Source organism: Macaca mulatta, chromosome 20 (genome assembly GCF_049350105.2).
Source record: "Macaca mulatta isolate MMU2019108-1 chromosome 20, T2T-MMU8v2.0, whole genome shotgun sequence".
In the NCBI taxonomy this organism is placed as follows: Eukaryota; Metazoa; Chordata; class Mammalia; order Primates; family Cercopithecidae; genus Macaca; species Macaca mulatta.
In genome coordinates this window covers 4,172,161-4,194,719 of record NC_133425.1, presented here as the reverse complement: position 1 = coordinate 4,194,719, position 22,559 = coordinate 4,172,161, and the positions used below count along the sequence as shown (strand labels likewise).

At 52.9% G+C, this 22,559-nt stretch overlaps 1 protein-coding gene and 1 long non-coding RNA gene across 31 annotated transcripts in view; one reads left to right on the top strand and one right to left on the bottom strand.

Moving 5' to 3' along the window:
* The first annotated feature begins 285 nt into the window (after positions 1-285).
* LOC114674458 (uncharacterized) lies at positions 286-20,304 on the top strand. The gene is made up of 4 exons (XR_013411411.1): positions 286-501; positions 1,255-1,417; positions 14,868-15,025; positions 19,281-20,304. It is a non-coding gene; the product is annotated as an uncharacterized LOC114674458 (long non-coding RNA).
* The window catches only part of FLYWCH1 (FLYWCH-type zinc finger 1), a 53,615-nt gene continuing 36,640 nt past the window's right edge, over positions 5,585-22,559 (bottom strand). For 16 of the 30 annotated variants that reach the window (XM_077985168.1, XM_077985174.1, XM_077985165.1 and 13 more), the window contains 4 exons: positions 21,542-21,805; positions 20,445-20,717; positions 19,168-19,228; positions 5,585-6,332 (listed from right to left, as the gene is read on the bottom strand). In XM_077985168.1, the coding sequence (XP_077841294.1) occupies positions 6,293-6,332; positions 19,168-19,228; positions 20,445-20,717; positions 21,542-21,805 (638 nt within the window). In that variant the 3' untranslated portion in view covers positions 5,585-6,292. Of the gene's footprint in view, positions 6,587-6,750; positions 6,809-14,755; positions 14,954-18,709; positions 19,229-20,444; positions 20,718-21,493; positions 21,806-22,559 lie in introns of those variants that run through there. The other 14 variants (XM_077985177.1, XM_077985180.1, XM_077985176.1 and 11 more) reach the window with 5 other exon arrangements.

Genomic DNA, 22,559 nt, shown 5'->3' with positions numbered 1-22,559 from the left:
TGGTCTCCACCCAGTCTGAATGAGGGGTGACTGGAAGCCCCCTCAGCGGGGTCCAGTCCCTCCTAGCTGCCTACCCCGCCATCCCCTCCCTGAGGGCCTGAGGGGCACTAGAAGGGCCCTCAGCTTTGGATAGAAGGAGGAGCCCCAGCCCACACTGCTTCATAGAAGGGAGGAGTATTTGCCTCGAACATCAGTGCTCAGAACAACTGTTCTTGTAGCCTGAGTGACAGTGAATCCAGGAGGGGAGGGCGGTGTAGACACAGGTGGGGCTCCTGATCCGGCCCCACAGGTGTCAGGCGTGGAGGAGGGAGGGACTGGGCAGAAGCGGCCCGTCCCCAGCGTGGGGCTTGGGCTTCTTCCGGGAAACACCGAGGGAGGTAGCAGAGGCCGCTCCTCCCCGCTGGTCGGCACCCTCCCCTGCAGGGGTGGATGGGCACCCCAAAGGTGGGGGCTGGTGGGGGCCGGAGCAGGTGAGGAGAGGGCTGGTGGAGGCCGGAGCAGGTGAGCATCCAGCAGCTGGGGTCCCTGGGTCCTGGCATGCCATGCTGTCCTCAGGTCTCGCAGGGGGCATGGCTTGGTGTCCGGCCTGTCCCCCAGGGGAGCCTTCCCTCGACCCCTGCACCCCTAGCAGATCTGTGAGGTCCAGGCAGGCCTCTTCTCAGGACCCCAGTAAGGGCCACTCGGGCACCCCACACAGCCCACAAGGCTTCCTGCCTTAGACTGGGCAGTACCAGGGAGAGTGGGGCCCACAGGGACTTGTCTGGAACCACACGGCTGGCAGGGGCACAGCCCAGTGGGGTCCCTCCAAGCCAGGGCACTTCCACAGGCAGGCCCCCAACACCCCTTCCCTGTGTGGCGCTCATCCCAGGTCAGGGAGGGGATTGGTGGTTAGTGAGGGGTGGGCTGGGAGCTGTGGCCAGCGGGATTCTGAGGTGGCCCTGAGATTCCCCCTCGGGGTCTCTGTGCTCTGTGACCCCCTCCCTAGAGTATGGGCCACCTCTCCTGTGATCTGATTGTTCTGTGGCACCGGTGGAGGGCCTTTTTCCTGTTTTTCTTTTTGCCTCTCCTGTGGTGTTGCAGTGAAGGGGTTTCTGCAGGTGTAACCGGAGGTTCTAATCAGGTGACTTGGAGTTAATCAGAAGGGAGGTTGATCTGGCTAAGCCTGGCTAGCTCAGGTGCAGCCTTTAAGAGGCTAGAAACTGCAGAGCCGCCCCCTCCTGATGCCAAAGAAGCATATGACCATCGGCTCCACAGCTGCAAGAAAAAGATTCTGCACACAACGACAAGCGCTCAGGAGAGGACCTCAGGCCTCGGTTGAGATCCCAGCCCTAGCTGACACCTCGAGTGCAGCCTGTGAGACCCTGAGCAAAGGTTCAGCAGTCCCCTCCCCGGACTCCTGCCACACAGAAGCCATGAGGTAAGTGGGTATTGTTTCGAGATGATAAATTTCTAGTGATTTGTTCTGCAGCAATTGTGTGCTGGAGTGTGGAGGAGCTGGCAGGGTGGAGGGTGGTGAGGGGCGAGGCTCATTAGGCAGGGTGTGGACCCCCAAAGGCTGCAATGACAGGCTGCTCAGGCCCAACGCCCTCCTCATCAGGGGCCTGGTAGGCAGTGTGCACAAAGTGGCCCTGACTATGGTTAAGTGCCCCCAGCTGGACCTATTCCTCTGGGGCTTCAGAATGGGGACCGGGTGATTGGTCTCGTTCCTGGGCAGCTGGATGTCTTCTGTTGGCCACGCAGGTTGGGAAGCAGAGCAGGTGGCTGGAGGCAGGAGGAGGGCCAGTGGAACGGGTATCTGGAGGCAACCGTGGCTGGTGCTAGCAGCCTGAGGCCAGGGACTGTCGTCCCCTTGGGCTCTAGAGAACCCCCTTGGGTACGTCTGGCTTCTGGTCCTTGAACCAGGTAGTCACACCTGATGCGAAAAACAGGGCGAGTACACCTGAGGCAGGTGTTGTAGGCTTCAATTTGCATTTTTAGAGCCAGGAGCAGTGGCTCACACCTGTAATCCCACCACTTTGGGAGGCTGAGGCAGGTGGATCGATCTCCTGAGTTCGGGAGTTTGAAACCAGCCTGGAAAACACACAGAGACTCTGTCTCCACAAAAAAATTTAAAAATTAGGCCATGGTTCAAGCCTGTAATCCCAGCACTTTATGAAGCTGAGGCGGGCAGATCACCTGAGGTCAGGAGTTCGAGACTAGCCTGACCAACATGGTGAAACCCTGTCTCTATGAAAAAAAAAAATACAAAATTAGTCGCGGGTGGTGGCACATGCCTGTAATCCCATCTACTTGGGAGGCTGAGGCAGGAGAATCGCTTGAACCTGGGAGGCGGAGGTTGCAGTGAGCCGAGATCACACCACCACACTCCAGCCTGGGCAACAAGAGCGAAACTCTGTCTCAAAAAAAAAAAAAAGTTAAAAAACTAGCTGGATGTGGTGGTGCATACCTGTGGTCCCAGCTCTTTGGTAAGCTGAGGTGGGAGGATCGCTTGAGCCCAGGAGTTGGAGGCTGCAGTGAGCCAAGGCCGCATCACTGCACTCCAGCCTGGGTGACAGAGTGAGACTGTTTCAGAAAAGAGGCCAGGGAAAGTGTGCCTGGGCAGGTGCGTGTGCTGGGATGTGCACTGAGGAAGTGCCCTGTTCTCGCTGAGCGATGATGGGGCCAGGTTTTGCAGAGGAACAATGCAGGCAGGGAGACAGGCTTGGAGACTGCTGTGGTCACACCTGCCATCGGCTGGGCCCTGCATGAGTCAGGGACTGAGGGATGGGAATGTTTATGAATACAGGGACCCATGAAAGGGTCTCCTTTGCTGTCCTAGTGCCTTCCCCGGATTCTCTAGATCCTCTCAGCATTACACTCTAGAGGAAGGGGCTCATCAGCCCCTTAGCACACGAGGGAAGGAAACAGGCAGAGGGGCCGGGAGTGTGGCTCACACCTGTCATCCCAGCACTTTGGGAGGTTGAGGGGAGCTGATTGCTTGAGCCCAGAAGTTTAAGACCAGCCTGGCCAACATTTTGAAACCCTGCCTCTTCTAAAAGTACAAAAATTAGCTGGGTGTGGGAGTGCACACCTGTAATCCCAGTTATTCAGGAGGCTGAGGCAACAGAATTGGTTGAACCCAGGAGGTGGAGGTTGCAGTGAGCCAAGATCACACCACTGAACTCCAACCTGAGCAGCAGAGTGAGATTGTCTTAAGAAAAAAAAAAAAAAAAAAAAAAAAAAAAAAAAAAACGGCAGAGGAGAGGGACTGCTAATGGGGAAGGGGCTGCTTTTCAGGGTAATGAAAATGTTCTGGAATGAGATAGTTGTGATAGATGCACAACCCTGTGAACTTATTAAAAGCCACTGATGGGCCGGCACTTTGGGAGGCCGAGGCGGATGTATTACGAGTTCCAGAGATCAAGACCTTCCTGGTCAACATGGAGAAACCCCGTCTCTACTAAAAATACAAAAATTAGCCGGGTGTGGTGGCAGGCGCCTGTGGTCCCAGCTACTCAGGAGGCTGAGGCAGGTGAATCGCTTGAACCAGGAAGGCGGAGGTTGCAGTGAGCCTAGATCACGCCATTGTACTGCAGCCTGGGTGAGAGCAAGACTCCATCTTAAAAAAAAAAAAAAAAAGACAAAGCAGGCAGGTGGCAGCCCTTGACGACTGATGGGACGCAGGACAGGCAGGGCATCGAGGATAACTGTCACTCATCCGTGGTCTCCTCCCTCAGGCAAGAGGGCAGGGGACAGTCCCCTCTGCCGCCTGCATTGCTGGTGCTCACGGGAGATGCTGGGCAGGGCCCAGGAGGCAGCTGGACACGACACCCAGGTCTCATTTGCAGAAGGGAGGGCTGACTGACAAACCGTGAACCCCAAACGTGGCAGAGCAGAAGCGGGCTGAGGTCCAGCTCCCAAATCACCAACCCCCACTCCAAGGTTGGGCTCACGAAGGGGACTGGGAGGGGAAGCCAGAGGAGCTGGCATTGGAGGGGACCTGGGAGGGCAGTAAGTGCCTGCGGCCAGCTCAGAGACACACCTGCTGGCCTTAGTGGCAGGGGTCCTGTGCCACTCTGACTTGGCAGAGGAGGTGGGACAGGAGGCTAGGCTGGGACCACGGGGGGATGGGGCCCACCTGACGACTGTGGGTCAGGGACCGGGGGTTCAGGGGCTCCCAGAGCTGGCCACTGCCCCTACCCCCATTTTCAAACTTAGAGTTCTTTGTTGATACCATTCTGATGCCTTGGGAATTTATTTTAAATTTCATGAGGCGTTGTTGGCACTGTCACGTCAAAGGGCACCGACACACACCACGTGGTGCAGATGGCACACAGCAGGGTTTGTGGGCGAAGCACCAGCAGAGCCAGGGCTGGAAGCAGGAGCTGCCCCGCTGAGCCGCTGCTGGGCTGCACACTCTGCAGCCAGCGTTCACCCGCACGCTTTAACTCTGTGACAGTGACTGGGCAGGGGACATCTGGTGGCTCTGGCACTTTCCAAAGGAAGGCTCTGAAGCTCACTTAGTGGCTGTCAGGTCCTTGTCATGGCTGAGTGGCCACCAGGGTGCAGGTTGGTGGCTGTGAACCTGCCCAAGGCAACAGCATCATCCAAATTCACGTACGTTGGAGAGTCTCAGCCCAGCAACGTAGGCTGCCATCTCTCCTCTGAGGTCAAAGCAGACGCGAGGCAGAGGAAGAGTGGGCCAGCCCCGGTCAATGACGCAAATGTCCAAAAGAGAAGAGAAGCTGATATCCTTCCTCTGACTCGTCTCACACTCGCTTAGGGATGCCTAGAGCCCAGCCAAGTGACAGGGCATGGCATGATGTGACCATGGCAGGAAGATGCTGGCCATGGAGGCCCCATCACAGAGGCAACCAGCCCACAGGTGCAGAGGCTGCAGTGACTCAGGCTGCTGTGACCCGGGCGTTTCTCTCGTATCTTGGGCACGTGTGGAGCTTCCCCCTCTGCAGGGAGCCTGACCAGAGGTCCAGCTGGTGGCGGCATGAGCTGGACCGTCTTTCAGCAGATGCCTTCCTCGGGCATGGTGCCTCCTGTGGGCGTGCACATTTGCACCACACAGTGAGAGTCGGGATTGGAGTACTGGATCTGTAGCCTTGGCCCCGAGTCCAGCTGGGGGCAGTTTGGTCCGCCTCAGGGCAGGATGCTTCAGGGCCGCGAACACCACCCGAAGTGCAGCCACTGTGTCCCATGTCCTCTGCCATCGGCAAAGGATGGACAGGTGGGCAAGTCTGCCCTTGGCCCAAGGGTGCCACTTGCCCAGGCTTATGCAAATGACTCCGGGGGAACTCAGGCTAATGGCCAGAGCAGAGCATCCCGCCTCTTTCAGCAACATGACCTGCCACATCGGGCCTGGGAGAGACCACGGGCTGCAGCTGGCCCCTCAGCAGTCCCTCCAGAGGCCCCAACTCCAGGTGTCCCCATCCACTGTTGGTCCAGGTTATATCTGGGCCAGGTGACCATAACTACCCAGGCATGGTGGGGCAGTCACCTGCTGGGCACTGGCATGGAGACATGATGGGGTGTGACTTCACGGTGGCCAACTGTTGCTGCAAGGGGGATGTGAACAAGCACCAGCTCTACACGGTGAGATGGAAAATAGGATTTATTGGGGGAACCGTACAAGCAGAGGAGAAGCGGGGGTGCCCGGGCTGTCACAGCCTTGCAATGGATGGTGGGCTCCGTGGCCAACCTGCCAGGGGACAGACCTATTGCTGGCACTCCCCCCACAATTACAGGGTGGGAGTGAGGGACCTCGCGGCTGAGGACGGGTCCTTGTTAGTAAGCAGGAGGCTCTGCAGTCCCGGTGGGGTCATCTTGCTTCTCCGGACTGCTCCCTCTGACTGCTGAAGCCGCGCTGTGCAGCTTCCTGACAGAAGGGGAGGCGCCTCTGCTGCCCAGGCATTCACGTTGCTGAGCAGAGCGCGGCCTCGCCAGGTGGAAAGCCCTAGGAAGGCTGCTTGCTCTGCAAACCCAGGGGTGCTGTGGCCGGAGAGCAGGGGCGTCCGTGTCCAAGCAACTGTGTCACCACCTTCAAAGGTCAGGAAGGTGCCACCGCCTTGCCCCACGACACCCGAGTCTGCAAGCGCCAGCTCTGAGCACTGTTCTCCGCCGACACAAGGACACCATCCAAGAATTCCTCCCAGGGGACACCCTGAGAAGATGCGAAGACCATCGATGCTTTGGAAGAATGAAAAGAAGTTTCTGCCAAGCAAACCGAAGTGTCTGGGAAGCACCCGTATGGATGGGAAGCCACCTCAGGTGGGCGGCTCAGAGCTCCTCTGCCAGTATCAGCTCACTGGGACTCGCCGTCCAGTCTGACGTCTTTGATGTCCCTAATTACAAAGAGACACATGTTCTTTACACACATCAAAACATGGTGGAAATAGATAACACAGAAAGTTCAGGATTCCTGGAATCCTTTTTCCTGGGGATATCACAGGCTAGATCACTTATTTATGAGATAGAGTCTTGCTCTGTCCCCCAGGCTGGAGTGCAGTGGTGTGATCGTCGCTCACTGCAGCCTCGGCCTCCCAGGTTCAAGCAATTGTCCCACCTCAGCCTCCCTAGTAGCTGGGATTACAGGCACCTACCACCAAGCCCAGCTAATTGTTTGTATTTTTAGTAGAGATGGGATCTTGCCATGTTGGCCAGGCTGGTCTCGAACTCCTGACCTCAAGTGATCCACCCACCCTGGCCTCCCAAAGTGCTGGCACTACAGGCGTCAGCCACCATGCCCGGCCAGCTAGATAATTTTTTTTTTTAAGGTGGAGTCTCACTCTGTTGTCAGGCTGGAGTGCAGTGGCGTGATCTCGGCTCACTGCAACCTCTGCCTCCCGGGTTCATGTGATTCTCCTGCCTCAGCCTCCTGAGTAGCTGGGATTACCGGCGCATGCCACCATGCCCGGCTACTTTTTTTTTTTTTTGTATTTTATTAGCGACGGGGTTTCACCATGTTGGTCAGGATGGTCTCGATCTCCTGATGTCAGGTGATCCGCCCATCTACCAAAGGGCTGGGATTACAGGCATGAGCTACCTCACCTGGCTGATCATTTTTACACACACATCCATCCATCCGTATCTATACCTTTACAACATGAGGTTGTTCCATGACACACACTTGGGGAATTCCCTGCTTCCTACACCAGTATGTTCGGGGGAGAACCACCCAACACTTCCAAAACGTTGCAATTCCTGCCCTGGAAGTCACAAGGGCATCACTCCGAGCCTCCTCAAGGTTCTTCATCAAGAAACACAGAGTTCTCCTTTAATAATTTTCTTTTTTGAGATATGGTTTCACTCTGCCACCCAGGCTGGAGTGCAGTGGTGCCATCACAGCTCACTGCAGCCTCGACCTCCTGGGCTCAAGTGATCCTCCCACCTCAGCCTCCTAAGTAGCTGGGACCACAGGTACATGCCACCACGTCTGGCTAATTAAACAAAAATTTTTTTTGGTGGAGATGGGGTTCTCCCTGTGTTGCTCAAGCTAGTCTTGAACTCCTGAACTCATGTGATCAGGTTCTCTTTTAGTACTGTAAGGGATTTTTTTTTTTTTTTTGAGACGGAGTTTCGCTCTTGTTGCCCCAAGCTGGAGTGCAGTGGCGCAATCTCTGCTCACTGCAACTTCCGCCTCCCAGGTTCAAGCGATTCTCCTGCCTCAGCTTCACGAGTAGCTAGGATTACAGGCACCCACCACCACACCCGGGTAATTTTTTGTATTTTTAGTAGAGATGGGTTTTCACCATGTTAGCCAGGCTGGTCTCAAACTCCTGACCTCAGATGATCTGACTGCCTCAGCCTCCCAAAGTGCTGCGATTACAGGCGTGAGCCACTGTACCTGGCTGGGATTTTTGTTTTTATACTTCATGTTCTAGGGTACATGTGCATAATGTGCAGGTTTGTTACATATGTATACATGTGCCATGTTGATGTGCTGCACCCATTAACTTGTCATTTACATGAGGTATATCTCCTAATACTATCCCTCCCCATCCCCCCACGGATATTTGTTTAAGAGCTTTACTGAGCTATAATTCACATACCATAAAATCCGTTAAGTGTACAATTCAGAGTCGTGCAACCATCACTGCAATCACATTTAGAACATTTCACCCCCCATCAAAAGAAACCTCAAATCCTTAGTGTCCCTCCTCAACTTCCCTTGCCCCAGGCAGCCACTAATCTTTCTGTCTCTCTAAATGTGCCTATTCTGGGCACTTCATATGAACAGAATTACATATACTCCATGTGCTTTGTGACTGGCTTCTTTCATTGAAGATGGTGTTTTCTTTTTTTTTTTTGAGACGGAGTCTTGCTCTGTCGCCCGGGCTGGAGTGCAGTGGCCGGATCTCAGCTCGCTGCAAGCTCCGCCTCCCGGGTTTACGCCATTCTCCTGCCTCAGCCTCCCGAGTAGCTGAGACTACAGGCGCCCGCCACCTCGCCCGGCTAATTGTTTTGTTTTTTTTTTATTAGAGACGGGGTTTCACCATGTTAGCCAGGATGGTCTCGATCTCCTGACCTCGTGATCCGCCCGTCTCGGCCTCCCAAAGTGCTGGGATTACAGGCTTGAGCCACCGCGCCCGGCCCTTAAAGATGGTGTTTTCAAGGTGCATCCTCATTGTAGCATGCATCAGTACTTCGTTCCGTTTTATGGACAATATTTCATTGTATAAATCGACTGTATTTCATTGACGGACATTTTTGAGCTTTCAATTTTTGCCTATTAGAAGTAATGCTGACGGCCGGGCGCGGTGGCTCAAGCCTGTAATCCCAGCACTTTGGGAGGCCGAGACGGGCGGATCACGAGGTCAGGAGATCGAGACCATCCTGGCTAACACAGTGAAACCCTCTCTCTACTAAAAAATACAAAAAACTAGCCGGGCGAGGTGGCGGGCGCCTGTAGTCCCAGCTACTCAGGAGGCTGAGGCAGGAGAATGGCGTAGACCCGGGAGGCGGAGCTTGCAGTGAGCTGAGATCCGGCCACTGCACTCCAGCCTGGGCAACAGAGCGAGACTCCGTCTCAAAAAAAAAAAAAAAAAAAAAAAAGAAGTAATGCTGACATGGACATTTGTGTATATTTTTGTGTGGACATGTGTGTTCAGTTCTCCTGGGCGCACACCTAGGAGTGGAACTGCTGGGTCATACGGTGACTCTACGTTGAACATTATGAACTCCCAGAGTGTTTTCCAAAGTGGCTGCACCATTTTGCATCGTCAGCAAGAGAGTATGAGGGTTCCAGTTTCTCCACGTCCTCACCAACACTTGTTGGCTGTCTTTTTAAATAGCCATCGCAGTGGGTGTGAAGTGGTATTTCACAGTGGTCTTTTTTTTTTTTTTTGAGACGGAGTCTTGCTCTGTCACCCAGGCTGGAGTGCAATGGCCGGATCTCAGCTCACTGCAAGCTCCACCTCCCGGGTTTACACCGTTCTCCTGCCTCAGCCTCCCGAGTAGCTGGGACTACAGGCGCCCGCCACCTCGCCCGGCTAGTTTTTTTGTATTTTTTAGTAGAGACAGGGTTTCACTGTGTTAGCCGGGATCGTCTCTCGATCTCCTGGCCTCGTGATCCGCCCGTCTCGGCCTCCCAAAGTGCTGGGATTACAGGCTTGAGCCACCGCGCCCGGCCTCACAGTGGTCTTGATGTGCATTTCCCTGAGACTGATGATGTTGAGAATCTTTATCCCTATTGACAATTTGCATATCTTTGAATTCATCGCAGAAATCAAATCTTCTATGGGAAACTGTTTATTCAGGTCCTTTGGCCATTTGCTAATTGGGTTGTCTTTTCATTGTATGAATTCTGGGCCAGGCACAGTGGCTCACTCCTATAATCCCAACACTTTGGGAGGCCGAGGTGGGTGGATCACCTGAGGTCAGGAGTTCGAGACCAGCCTCACCAACATGGTGAAACCCCATCTCTACTAAAAACACAAAAAATTAGCCAGGTGTGGTGGCAGGTGCCTGTAATCCCAGCTACTCGGGAGGCTGAATATGTTCTGGATACAAGTTCCTTATCAGGTATATGATTTGCAAATAATTCTGTGGGTTGTCTTTTCATCTTTTTACTTTCTTTTTTTTCTTTTGAGACAGAGTCTTGCTCTACTGTCCAGGCTGGAGTACAGTGGTGCAATCTCGGCTCACCTCAACCTCTGCCTCCTGGGTTCAAGAAATTCTGCCTCAGGCTCTCGAGTAGCTGGGATTACAGGCGCCCGCCACCACGCCCAGCTAATTTTTGTATTTTTAGCAGAGTCAGAGTTTCACTGTGTTGGTCAGGCTGGTCTTGAACTCCTGACCTCAGGTGATCCACCTGCCTCGGCCTCCCAAAGTGCTGGGATTACAGGCATGAGCCACCATGGCCAGCCTGTTTACTTTCTTGATAGTGTTATTTGAAGCATAAAAGTTTTTAACTTCGATAAAGTCCAATTTATTCTTTGATTGCATATGCTTTTGGCATCCTATCTAAAAACTTTTGTCTTGTCCAGTATAGCGGCTCACACCTGTAATCCCAGCACTCTGGGAAGCCAAGGTGGGTGGTTCACCTGAGGTAAGGAATTCGAGACCAGCCTGGCCAACATGGTGAAACTCTGTCTTCACTAAAAGTACAAAACAATTAGCCGGGAGTGGTGGTGCGTGCCTGTAATCCCAGCTACTCAGGAGGCTGAGGCAGAAGAATTGCTTGAATCTAGGATGTGGAGGTTGTGGTGAGCTGAGATCATACCACTGTACTCCAGCCTGGGTGTCAGAGCAAGACTGTCTCAAAAAAAGAAAGCTGACTGGGCGCGGTGGCTCCCGCGTGTAATCCTAGCATTTTGGGAGGCTGAGGTGGCTGGATCACTTGAGGCCAGGAGTTCAAGACCAGCCTGACCAATATAGTCAAACCCCATTTCTACTAAAAATACAAAAATTAGCCAGGTGCACTGCAGTGTGCCAGTAATCCCAGCTACAGCTACTCTGGACGCTGAGGCAGGAGAATCACTTGAACCTGGGAGGCGGAGGTTGCAGTGAGCCGAGATTGCACCACTGCACTCCAGCCTGGAGATAGAGCAAGACTCCACCTCAAAAAAAAAAAAAAAAAAAAAAAAACGGTACGGTCCACTTATACAGGACATGTATTACAAATGGAGCTTGCGGGGGGGAAGTTGCTATGGGTGAGTGAATGTGGAGGCCTAAAGCATTACTGTGTATGCTGCAGACTTAATGTACAACACTCAACACTCAGGCTACGCTCATTTTTTTTTTTTTAATATTTTTGTGTTTATTTATTTTTTGAGACAGAGTCTCGCTCTGTCGCCCATTCTGGAGTGCAGTGGCGCAATCTCGGCTCACTGCAAGCTCCGCCTCCGGGGTTCATGCCATTCTCCTGCCTCAGACTCCCAAGTAGCTGGGACTACAGGCACCCGCCACCTCGCCCGGCTAATTTTTAAAATATTTTTTAGTAGAGATGGGGTTTCACCGTGTTAACTAGGATGGTCTTTTTTTTTTTTTTTTTTTTTTTTTTTTTTGAGACGGAGTCTCACTGTGTCTCCCAGGCTGGAGTGCAGTGGCGTGATCTCGGCTCACTGCAAGCTCTGCCTCCCGGGTTCACGCCATTCTCCCGCCTCAGCCTCCCAAGTAGCTGAGACTACAGGTGCCCGCCACCACGCCCGGCTAGTTTTTTTGTATTTTTAGTAGAGACGGGGTTTCACCATGTTAGCCAGGATAGTCTCGATCTCCTGACCTCGTGATCCACCCGCCTCGGCCTCCCAAAGTGCTGGGATTACAGGCTTGAGCCACCGCGCCCGGCCAACCAGGATGGTCTTGATCTGCTGACCTCGTGATCTGCCCATCTCGGCCTCCCAAAGTGCTGGGATTACGGGCTTCAGCCACCACGCCCGGCCTGCTATGCTCATTTTTTAAAATTTTCTTTGGTAATAAATGAACCTAAGCTTACTGTAACTTGATGTAACTTTTAGCTTCTTTTGTAATAACGCTTGGTTTAAAATACAAATACATGGTACAGCAGCACAAAAATATTTTCTTTAGAACCTCATTGTATAAGTTTTTATTTTTCAGGAATTTAAAATTTTTTTTAAGTTGGACTTCAATTTTTTGAGACAGGTTTTTTTTTTTTTTTTTTTTTTGAGACGGAGTCTTGCTCTGTGCCCCAGGCTGGAGTGCAGTGGTGCGATCTCGGCTCACTGCAAGCTCCGCCTCCCGGGTTCCCGCCATTCTCCTGCCTCAGCCTCCCAAGTAGCTGGGACTACAGGCACCCGCCACCTCGCCCAGCTAATTTTTTGTATTTTTTAGTAGAGACGGGGTTTCACCTTGTTAGCCAGGATGGTCTCGATCTCCTGACCTCATGATCCGCCCGTCTCAGCCTCCCAAAGTGCTGGGATTACAGGCTTGAGCCACTGCGCCCGGCCGGTTTTTTTTTTTTTTTTTTTGAGATGGAGTCTCGCTCTGTCGCCCAGGCTGGAGGGCAGTGGTGCGATCTGGGATCACTGCAAGCTCCGCCTCCCGGGTTCACGCCATTCTCCTGCCTCAGCCTCCCGAGTAGACTACAGGCGCCCGCCACCTCACCCGGCTAGTTTGTTTTTTTTTTTTTTTTTTTTTTTAGTAGAGACGGGGTTTCACCGTGTTAGCCAGGATGGTCTCGATCTCTTGACCTCGTGATCCGCCCGTCTCGGCCTCCCAAAGTGCTGGGATTACAGGCTTGAGCCACCGCGCCCGGCCCAGTTTTTTTTTTTTTTTTTGAGATGGATTCTTCCAGGCTGAAGCGCAGTGGCACTATCTCAGTGCACTGCAGCCTCAGCCTCCCAAGTAGCTGGGATTACAGGTGTGTGCTACCATGCCCGGCTTTTTTTTGTTTTGTTTTTTGTTTTTTTTGGAGATGGAGTCTCGCTCTCACCAGGCTGGAGTTCAGTGGCGTGAATGTCAGCTCAGTGCAACCTCCGACTCTCTGGTTCAAGTGATTCTCCTGCCTCAGCCTCCCAAGTAGCTGGGATTACAGGCACGCACCACCATGCCCAGCTGATTTTTATATTTTTAGTAGAGATGGGATTTCACCATGTTGGCCAGGCTGGTCTCGAACTCTTGACCTTGTGATCTGCCTGCCTTGGCCTCCCAAAGTGCTGGGATTACAGGTGTGAGCCACTGTGCCTGGCTAATTTTTGTATTTTTAGTAGTAGAGATGGAATTTCATCATGTTGGCCAGGCTGATCTTGAGTTCCTGACCTCAAGTGATCCACCCACCTCAGCCTCCCAAAGTGCTGGGATTACAGGTATGAGCCACTGCGCCCAGCCAAGGATTTTTATTTTTTTTGTTTAAAAACTAAGACACAACGCTAGCCTAGGCTTGCACAGGGTCAGGGTCATCCATGTCACCATCTTCCACCTCCACATCTTGTCCCACTGGAAGGTCTTCAGGGGCAGTAACACTTACAGCTGTCATCTATGACGACAGTGCCTTTTCCGGATACCTCCAAAAAGTCCTGAAGGACCTGCCTGAGGCTGTTTTACAGTTAACTTTTTTTTTTTTTTTTTTTTTTTGAGACAGAGTGTCACTCTGTTGCCCAGGCTGGAGTGCAGTGGCACAATCTCAGCTCACTGCAACCTCCACCTACCAGGTTCAAGCGATTCTCATGCCTCAGACTCCCAAGTAGCTGGGATTACAGGTGCCTGCCACCATGCCTGGCTAATTTTTCTATTTTTAGTAGAGACGGGTTTCACCATGTTTCCCAAGCTGGTCTCGAACTCCTGCCCTCAGGTGATCTGCCTGCCTCGGCCTCCCAAAGTGCTGGGATTACAGGTGTGAGCCAACGCTGTGGCTGACCTATAGTTGACTTTTTAAATAGGAGTATATTCTAAAGTAATGATAAAAAGTATACTAAATATATAATCTAGTAACATAGTCATTTATTATCATTATCAAATATTATGTACTATACATAATTGTATGTGATCTCTCTTTTGAGACGGAGTTTTGCTCTTGTTGCCCAGGCTGGAGTGCAATGACACAATCTCAGCTCACTGCAACCTCCACCTGCCAGGTTTAAGTGATTCTCCTGACTCAGCCTCCCAAGTAGCTGGGATTACAGGTGCATGCCACCACGCCTAGCTATTGTATTTTTAGTAGAGACCGGTTTCTCCATGTTCCCAGGCTGGTCTCGAATTCCTGACCTCAGGTGATCCACCTGCCTCAGCCTCCCAAAGTGCTCACGCCTGTGATCCGCCATGCTCTACTTTTATTTTTGAGACAGGTTCTCTCTCTGTCCCCAAGGCTGGAGTGTAGCTGCATGATCACAGCTCACTGCAGCCTCAACCTCCCAGGCTCAGGTGACCCTTCCATCTCAGCCTTCCAAGTGGCTGGGCATGCAACACCACACATAGCTAATTTTTAAATGTTTTGTAGAACTGGCATCTCACTATGTTGCTCAGGCTAGTCTTTTTGTTTGTTTTTTCTTTTTTTTCAGTGGTGGGGGGGGGGCTTGCTCCCAGGCTGGAGTGCAGTGTCGTGATCTTGGCTCACTGCAACCTCCGCCTCCCGGGTTCAAGGGATGCTCCTGCCTCAGCCTCCCGAGTAGCTGGGACTACAGGTGCCTGCCATCACGTCTGGCTAATTTTTTGTATTTTTAGTAGAGACAGAGTTTCACTATGTTGGCCAGGCTGGTCTCGAACGCCTGACCTCAGGTGATCTGCCCGCCTTGGCCTCCCAAAGTGCTGGGATTACAGGTGTGAGCCCCCGCGCCTGGCCTGCTTTTGGGGTTTTTACAGATGCTCTTGATCAGGTTGAAGAAGCTCCTTTTATTCCTAGTTTGTTGAATGTTTTTATCATGAAAGGGTGCTGGACGTTGTCACATGGTTTTTGTCCTTTTCTCTACTGATCTGGTGTGCAGGCATCCCCGCCACACACTAGTCTTGGTGACTGCGCTCGAAGGACTCACAGGACTTGGTCTACCGTCATGCTCATGGCTGAGATTTACTACAGTGAAAAGATGCGACGTGGAATTAGCAACAGGAAAATGCACTTGGGGTGAGGGCCGGAGGAAACCAGGTACAAGCCCCCCAAGTCCTCTCCCCCGGAGCCCCCTCCCCTGGGGTCCTCTCTCCCAGAGTTCCGCAGAATGTGCTGAATCCTCCAGCCTCGAGCTGTGACATGTGCAAAGTGTTCTGTACCAGGGAAGCCTGCCTGAGCCTAGGAGGCCAGGGTTTTTCTGGGGGTTGGTCATGTAGGTACGTTGTGCCTGGGTGAATATGGCACCGAAATTCCAGGCTCAGAAGAAAAGTGTTCAGCAAATATCACATGATTTGTACAGAAAAGAGTGAGCAATTGTTATTTGGGGATAGCATTGTATTCACGCAGGAACTCTACTGGTCAAGTTCCCAGATGCCAGCTGGGCATGGTGGCTCACGCCTATAATCCCAGCACTTCAGGAGTTTGAGGCAGACAGATCACGTGACGTTAGGAGTTCGTGACCAGCCTGGCCAACATGGCGAAACCCCGTCTCCACTAAAAATACAAAAATTAGCTGGGTGTGGTAGTGTGCACCTGTAATCCCAGCTACTCGGGAGGCTGATCACTCACTGTGATCTTGCAGTGAGTGGAGATCACACCACTGCACTCCAGCCTGGGCGACAGAGCGAGACTCCATCTCAAAAAAAACAAAAAAAAGTTCCGCCGGGCGCGGTGGCTCAAGCCTGTAATCCCAGCACTTTGGGAGGCCGAGACGGGCGGATCACGAGGTCAGGAGATCGAGACCATCCTGGCTAACACGGTGAAACCCCATCTCTACTAAAAAATACAAAAAACTAGCCGGGCGAGGTGGCGGGCACCTGTAGTCCCAGCTACTCGGGAGGCTGAGGCAGGAGAATGGCGTAAACCCGGGAGGCGGAGCTTGCAGTGAGCTGAGATCCGGCCACTGCACTCCAGCCTGGGCGGCAGAGCGAGACTCCGTCTCAAAAAAAAAAAAAAAAAAAAGTTCCCAGATGCCAGCCCAGGGTGAACCTTGCACACAGGCTGTTCTTAGGGCAGCAGTCTCGGGCCTGCCGTGTTAAGGCTGATCTGTACAGATACTGTGTTACATTAATTGGTTTTTCATGTTAATGCATTCCTGGGAGAAATCTTTTTTTTTTTTTTTTTTTTTTTGAGACGGAGTCTTGCTCTGTCACCCAGGCTGGAGTGCAGTGGCCGGATCTCAGCTCACTGCAAGCTCCGCCTCCCGGGTTCACGCCATTCTTCTGCCTCAGCCTCCCGAGTAGCTGGGACTACAGGAGCCCGCCACCTCGCCCGGCTATTTTTTTTTTTGTATTTTTTTAGTAGAAACGGGGTTTCACCATGTTAGCCGGGATCGTCTCTCGATCTCCTGACCTCGTGATCTGCCCGTCTCGGCCTCCCAAAGTGCTGGGATTACAGGCTTGAGCCACCGCGCCCGGCCCCTGGGAGAAATCTTACTGAGTCATGGTATATAATTCTTTTTTATGTTGCTGGATTCTGTTTGCTGGTATTCTATGTTCTGGAGAAATACTGGGCTGTGGTTTTCTCTTTGTGTTTCTCTGCTTGGTTTTGGTATCAGGGTGATATTGGTCTTACAGAATGAGCTGGGGCCAGGCATTGTGGCTCATGTTTGTAATTCTAGCACTTTGGGAGGCCAAGGCAGGTGGATTGATTGAGCCCAGGAGTTGGAGACCAGCCTGCACAACATGGCAAAACCCCGTTTCTACTAAAAATAGAAAAATTAGCCAGGTGTGGTGGTGCGTATGTGTAGTCCCAGCTACTCAGGAGGGTGAGGTTGCAGTGAGCTGAGATGGTGCTACTGCACTCCAGCCTGGGTGTCAGAGTGAGATTGTCAGAATGAGGTCCATAGTAAGGTCTCATCTTTATTCCCGATTTTAGTATTTTCAGTATTCTTGCTCTTCAATTTTTTTGATCTTCAGGTAGAGCTAAATATTTGTCAATTTTATTGATCCTTATACAGAACCAACTTTAGGTTTTATTTACTATTTATTTCCTTCCTTCTACTTTAGTTCTTTTATTTTATTTATTTTTTTGGGACGAGTCTTGCTCTGTTGCCCAGGCTGGCGTGCAGTGTTGCAATCTCGGCTCACTGCAGCCTCCACCTCCTGGGTTCAAGCTATTCTCCTGCTACAGGCACCCGCCACCAAGCCTGGCTAATTTTTGTATTTTTAGTAGAGGTGGGGTTTCACCATGTTGGTCAGGCTGTTCTCGAACTCCTGGCCTCATGATCCACCTGCCTAGGCCTCCCAAAATGCTGGGATTACAGGTGTGAGCCACCACACCTGGTCTTTTAGTTCTTTTTTATGTTTTTTGTGGAGATGAGGTCTTGCCCATGCTAGTATGGAACTCCTGGGTTCAAGCGATTCTCCCACCCTAGCCACCCAAAATGCTAGGATTACAGGTGTGGGCCACTGTGCTTGGCCCTGTTTATTCATTTAGAGACGGGATCTTGCTCTGTCTCTCAGGCTGGAGTGCAGTGGTACGATCACACTTCACTGCAGCCTCGACCTCCCAGGTTCAAGCGATCCTCCCAGCAACGCTACCACGTATGGCTGATTTTTTGGTAGAGACAAAGTCTCACCATGTTGCCCAGGCTTCTTTTTTTTTTTTTTGAGACGGAGTCTAGCTCTGTCACCCAGGCTGGAGTGCAGTGGTGCGATCTCAGCTGGCTCACTGCAAGCTCCACCTCCTGGGTTCACGCCATTCTCCTGCCTCAGCCTCCGGAGTAGCTGGGACTATAGGCACCTGCCACCACGCCTGGCTAATTTTTTTTTCTTTTTGTATTTTTTAGTGGAGACGAGGTTTCACCGTGTTAGCCAGGATGGTCTCGATCTCCTGACCTCATGATCCGCCCGCCTTGGCCTCCCAAAGTGCTGGGATTACAGGGGTGAGCCACCGCGCCTGGCCGGCTTCTTCCTTTCACTATAGATTTCCCTCTAAGCATGACTTTCAGTGCATCCCATAAGTTTTGTTATGTTGTGTCTCCATTTTCATTTATTTCAAAGTATTTTATAATTATCTTCTTTGGCTCACTGTTTGTTTAAAATTACACACAGCATCATGCTCTGTTGCGCCAACTGATTTCAAACTCCTGGGCTCAAGTGATCCTCCTGCCTCCGCCTCCCAGAGTGTTGAGATTACAGGCATGAGCCACCGTGCCCAGTCTCACTCACTGGTTTCTTATGAGTGTCTTAATTTCTTCATATTTATGAGTTTCCCAAATTTTTCTGCTTTTGATTTGGTTTTTGTTACCCATGCTGGAGTGCAGTGGCACAATCTTGGCTCACTGCAACCTCTGCCTCCTGAATAGCTGGGATTACAGGCATGTACCACCACGCCTGGCTAATTTTTGTATTTTTAGTATAGACGGGGTTTTACCATGTTGGCCAGGCTGGTCTCGAACTCCTGACCTCAAATGATTCGCCTGCCTTGGCCTCCCAAAGTGCTGGGATTACAGGTATGAGCCACTGAGTCCAGGCCTGAAAGGAATGAAATCATACAAAGTATGTTCTTTGACCACAGTGGGATGTAATTCCAAATCAATAACAAGGCTGGGCGCAATGGCTCTTGCCTGTAATCCCAGCACTTGGGAGACCTGAGACAGGCGGATCATATGAGGTCAGGAGTTTGAGACTCAGCCTGGCCACCATGATGAAACCCTATTTCTACTAAAAATATAAAAATTAGCTGGGTGTGGTGGTACATGCCTGTAATCCCAGCTACTCAGGGGGCTAAGGCAGGAGAATTGCTTGAACCTGGAGGGTAGAGTTTGCAGTGAGCTGAGATCATGCCACTGTACTCCAGCCTGGGCAACAGAGAGACTCTATCTCCAAAAAAAAAAGGACTCTTGCTTTATGGCCTGGCTGTGGTTGAGAAGAACCTGAATTCTGCTGCTGGGAGCTTCCCTCTTGTTCTCTCTCTGTCCCATGTCTGTCATGTGAAGGATGCTCAAGTGGGCCCAAGGAGGGGTTCCCATGGTGAGGAACAGGGCCTCCAGCCTCACTTGGGCCTTCAGATGACTGCCTGACAAATTCTCTTCAACCTCAGGAGTCAGAACCACCCAGTCCAACCACTCCCATGATGTTGACCCACAAACGCCGAGACAGCAAATATTTGTTGTTTTAAGCCCACTACGTTTTGCTGTAATTGGTCATGCACCATTAGATAACTAATACAATTACCCATACATCGGCTGGCTTTCGGGAGGACACGTCTTGAAACACAGCTGAACTTGAATCTTTTCTGGGGAAAAAAAAATTGAAAACATGAATTAATAATTCTTCTCTTGTTGAAGCTGACAGAACCAAGGACGCACACCTTCTTAACGATGCTCTCAAGGCTGTGAGGAGAAAGACAACCAGTGGGAATTCAACGCATCAATTACCTTCTATAGTAACATGAGCTACTAGAGCCCCTAAGAGTCGATCTTCAGCTGCTGTCATGGAAAGTACTGGGGGTCAACTAGACATCAAAGATGAGAGGCCAGGCCTCCAGCACAACTTTTTGTTTAAGCTCATTTAGTGGCTTTCTCAAAGAAGCCCTTTTTTCAAAAAAATTTTTGTAAAGATGGGGTCTTGTTCTGTCACACAGGCTGGATTGCAGTGCATGGCTCACTGCAGCCTCAACCTCCTGGGCTCGGGTGATCCTCCCCTTTTCTGAGGAGCTCAGACCACAAGCATGCACCACTACGCCCAGCTGATTTATAAGCTTTTTTTAGAGACAAGGTTTCACCATGTTAGCCAGGCTGTTTTCTTCTCTTTTTTTTTTTTTTTTTTGAGATGGAGTTTCACTCCTGTTGCCCAGACTGGAGTACAGTGGTGCGATCTTGGCTCAACGCAGCCTCTGCCTCCCAGGTTCAAGCAATTCCTCTGCCTCGGCCTCCCAAGCAGCTGGGATTACAGGCATGTGCCACCATGCCCAGCTAATTTTGTATTTTTAGTAGAGATGGGGTTTCTCCATGGTGATGAGGCTGGTCTCCAACTCCTGACCTCAGGTCATCCACCTGCCTCAGCCTCCCAAAGTGCTGGGATTACAGGCGTGAGTCACTGTGCCTGGCCAACTTGGATTTGTTACTGTTTTACAGGGCATGGCCCTTAATATTCACATGAATGACAGTGAGACACACAATGCTTTCTAAAGATTGGTTTTGGCTGGGTGTGGTGGTGCATGCCTGTAATCCCAGCTACTTGGGAGGCTGAGGCAGGAGAATCGCTTGAACCCAGGAGGCGGAGGTTGCAGTGAGCTGAGATCGCTCCATTGCACTCCAGCCTGGGCAACAAGAGCAAAACTCCAACTCAAAAAAAAAAAAAGACTGGTTTTACATTCTGTTGATGTGAATAATTGGTGTGTGCACAAAAGCAAAGTCTCGTCAGTGGGTGCCTGGCCTGGGGCATCAGTTCTGAGCTGGCAGAGATGAGGATACCCACACCCCTGCCTCTGCCCCACACCCTGTCTGTACCTGGATCCTCCTGCTGGGCCGTGCTGGGGAGCCGCTCCTTTCGCCTCAAGGCCTCCAGGCCTGCCAGGTCGGGCTGGTGGCAGTGGCTGCGCATGACCATGACGCGGTGGCCCTGGGTGATGGCGCGGCTGCGGCAGCCCAGCCGAGCCTGGTCCCGGCACATCCAGTACACCTTCTCCCCGGCCGCCTTCTCCTTCCTATAGAGGAAGGACTCGTGCACCAGGAACCTGCCCCCCAAGGAAGTCCTCAGGAACTCCAGGGGTCGGAGGGGTTCTGAAAGGGAAAGTGACACTGTGAGTAGGGCCACAGGGGCCTGGGTGTCAGGGCTGGGGGTCTAATTTGTCCCCCAAGCCAGGCTCCACCAGGAATCTGCAATCCCCTAGCAGGCCCCATGGTGGACACTGCCCTCCTCCCCTCTGGGCCCTGAAGCCTGAAGCTCAGGCCCTCCAGCCCCGACTTCCACGCTGGCTGGCCCTTTCTAAGGGCTCTGGTGATGCCTGGGCAGGTGGCCTGACAACCACTAGACCCCGAACACTCCCGAAGGACTCTCCCAAGCCCTCAGACCTCATGCTTGCAGGCGCATCTCCCAGGGCTGGGGAGAAGCCATTCTGGACCAGTCACCAGGGCCTCCTGGCTCCCTGTCCACCTACCCCTCAGCCAGCTGGCAGCCATCTGGCCTCTGACTTGTAACAAGCTGAACTGAAAGGTCACATGATGTTGTGACTGGAGAGAACCCCACGAGACTAGAAGCTGTGTGGGTGGCGTGGGGGGTAGACTAAGAGTGTCCGGGATCCACCGTATGGCCCGTCAGCAGATTCCAAGCAGTCTCTGCCAATGCTACCTGTGGCCGCCATCCCCTTTCTTGAGAGAGCTGAGTGGGTTCCTACCCCTGACAGCCAGTCCCTGTTGCCCTGAAGACCAGCTGCAGGAGCTCAGAGCCTGCAGATGGAGCCTCCTGCCCTTGGGGAGTTTATGGCCCAGGCTGCCAGACCCCCATGCGCAACACACACGGCAGCCCACGGGCAGCCTGCAGCCAGCATGTGGCGCACGGGTCCCGGGAGACTAGGGTCACCTGGCCCAGCGCCCTCTGCACGCACCTGGACTGTCCCACTGTGCCAGGTTGGGGAAGTGCTCCCGCTGCCGCAGGGCCTCCAGGCCACCCAGGTCGGGTGGGTGGCAGTGTCTGCGCATGACCATGACCCGCCGGCCCTGGGTGATGGCGCGGCTGCGGCAGCCCATGCGGGCCTGGTCCCGGCAGGTCCAATACACCTTCTCCCCGGCTGCCTTCTCCCGCCGGTAGAGGAAGGACTCGTACACCAAGAAGCTGCCCCCCAGGGGCGTCTTCAAGAACTCTGGGCCTCCTGTTGAGAAATGGTAAGGGAGGAGCAGAGGACACCAGCTCTCAGAGCCAAGATCAGCATGGCCCTGAGGTGAGACCTCCCGCGATGCCTACACCCCCTCCTCACAGTGAGGTGGCCCCGGAGCCCAGGACACAGATGCTACCATCCCTCCAACTCCACTGGGGCTCTAGCTGCTGGGGTCCCTCTCCTGAGGCTGGGGACTGGTGAGGTGAGGCCCCTGCAGGTGGAGGCCAAGCGTCCCACACTGTGATGCCTTCAGGGAGGCAGTGTCTGCTGCGTCACACGTCCGTCCCCAGCGTCCGCCCAGGCTCGCATGCAGGGTGCACTGTGCCTGAAGGGTCAGAGGAATGACCCAGGGCCCTCAGGGGACAAAGCTGCTCGGGAGCTGGATGGGGCTGAGAGGGGTGGTCCCCGAGAGCTGGGCAGGTGGAGAGGTGACCCGAGGACTGTGAGGAAGAGGTAGGAGCAGCGTCCACTATCCTGGATGTGGTGAGAGGGAGGACCCTGTGGGGTGGCAGTGCCTGGCCCAGAGAATACCCTTTCCTCCGTGCAGGCTCAGGGGCCACAGAGGTGGGGAGGCAGCCTGGGGCGTCGTGGGCACATCAGGTGGCAGTGGAAGCAGGGGATGGGGGTGGGTAGCAAGCCCTAGAGGAGAGGCCGGAGGGGGCGGTGTCTGGCTGTGGAACCACCTTCAAGAGGGATGGAGCGGGCTGGGCCGGGGCCATGTGGAGTGGGGAGGCTCGGGAGGCAGGAG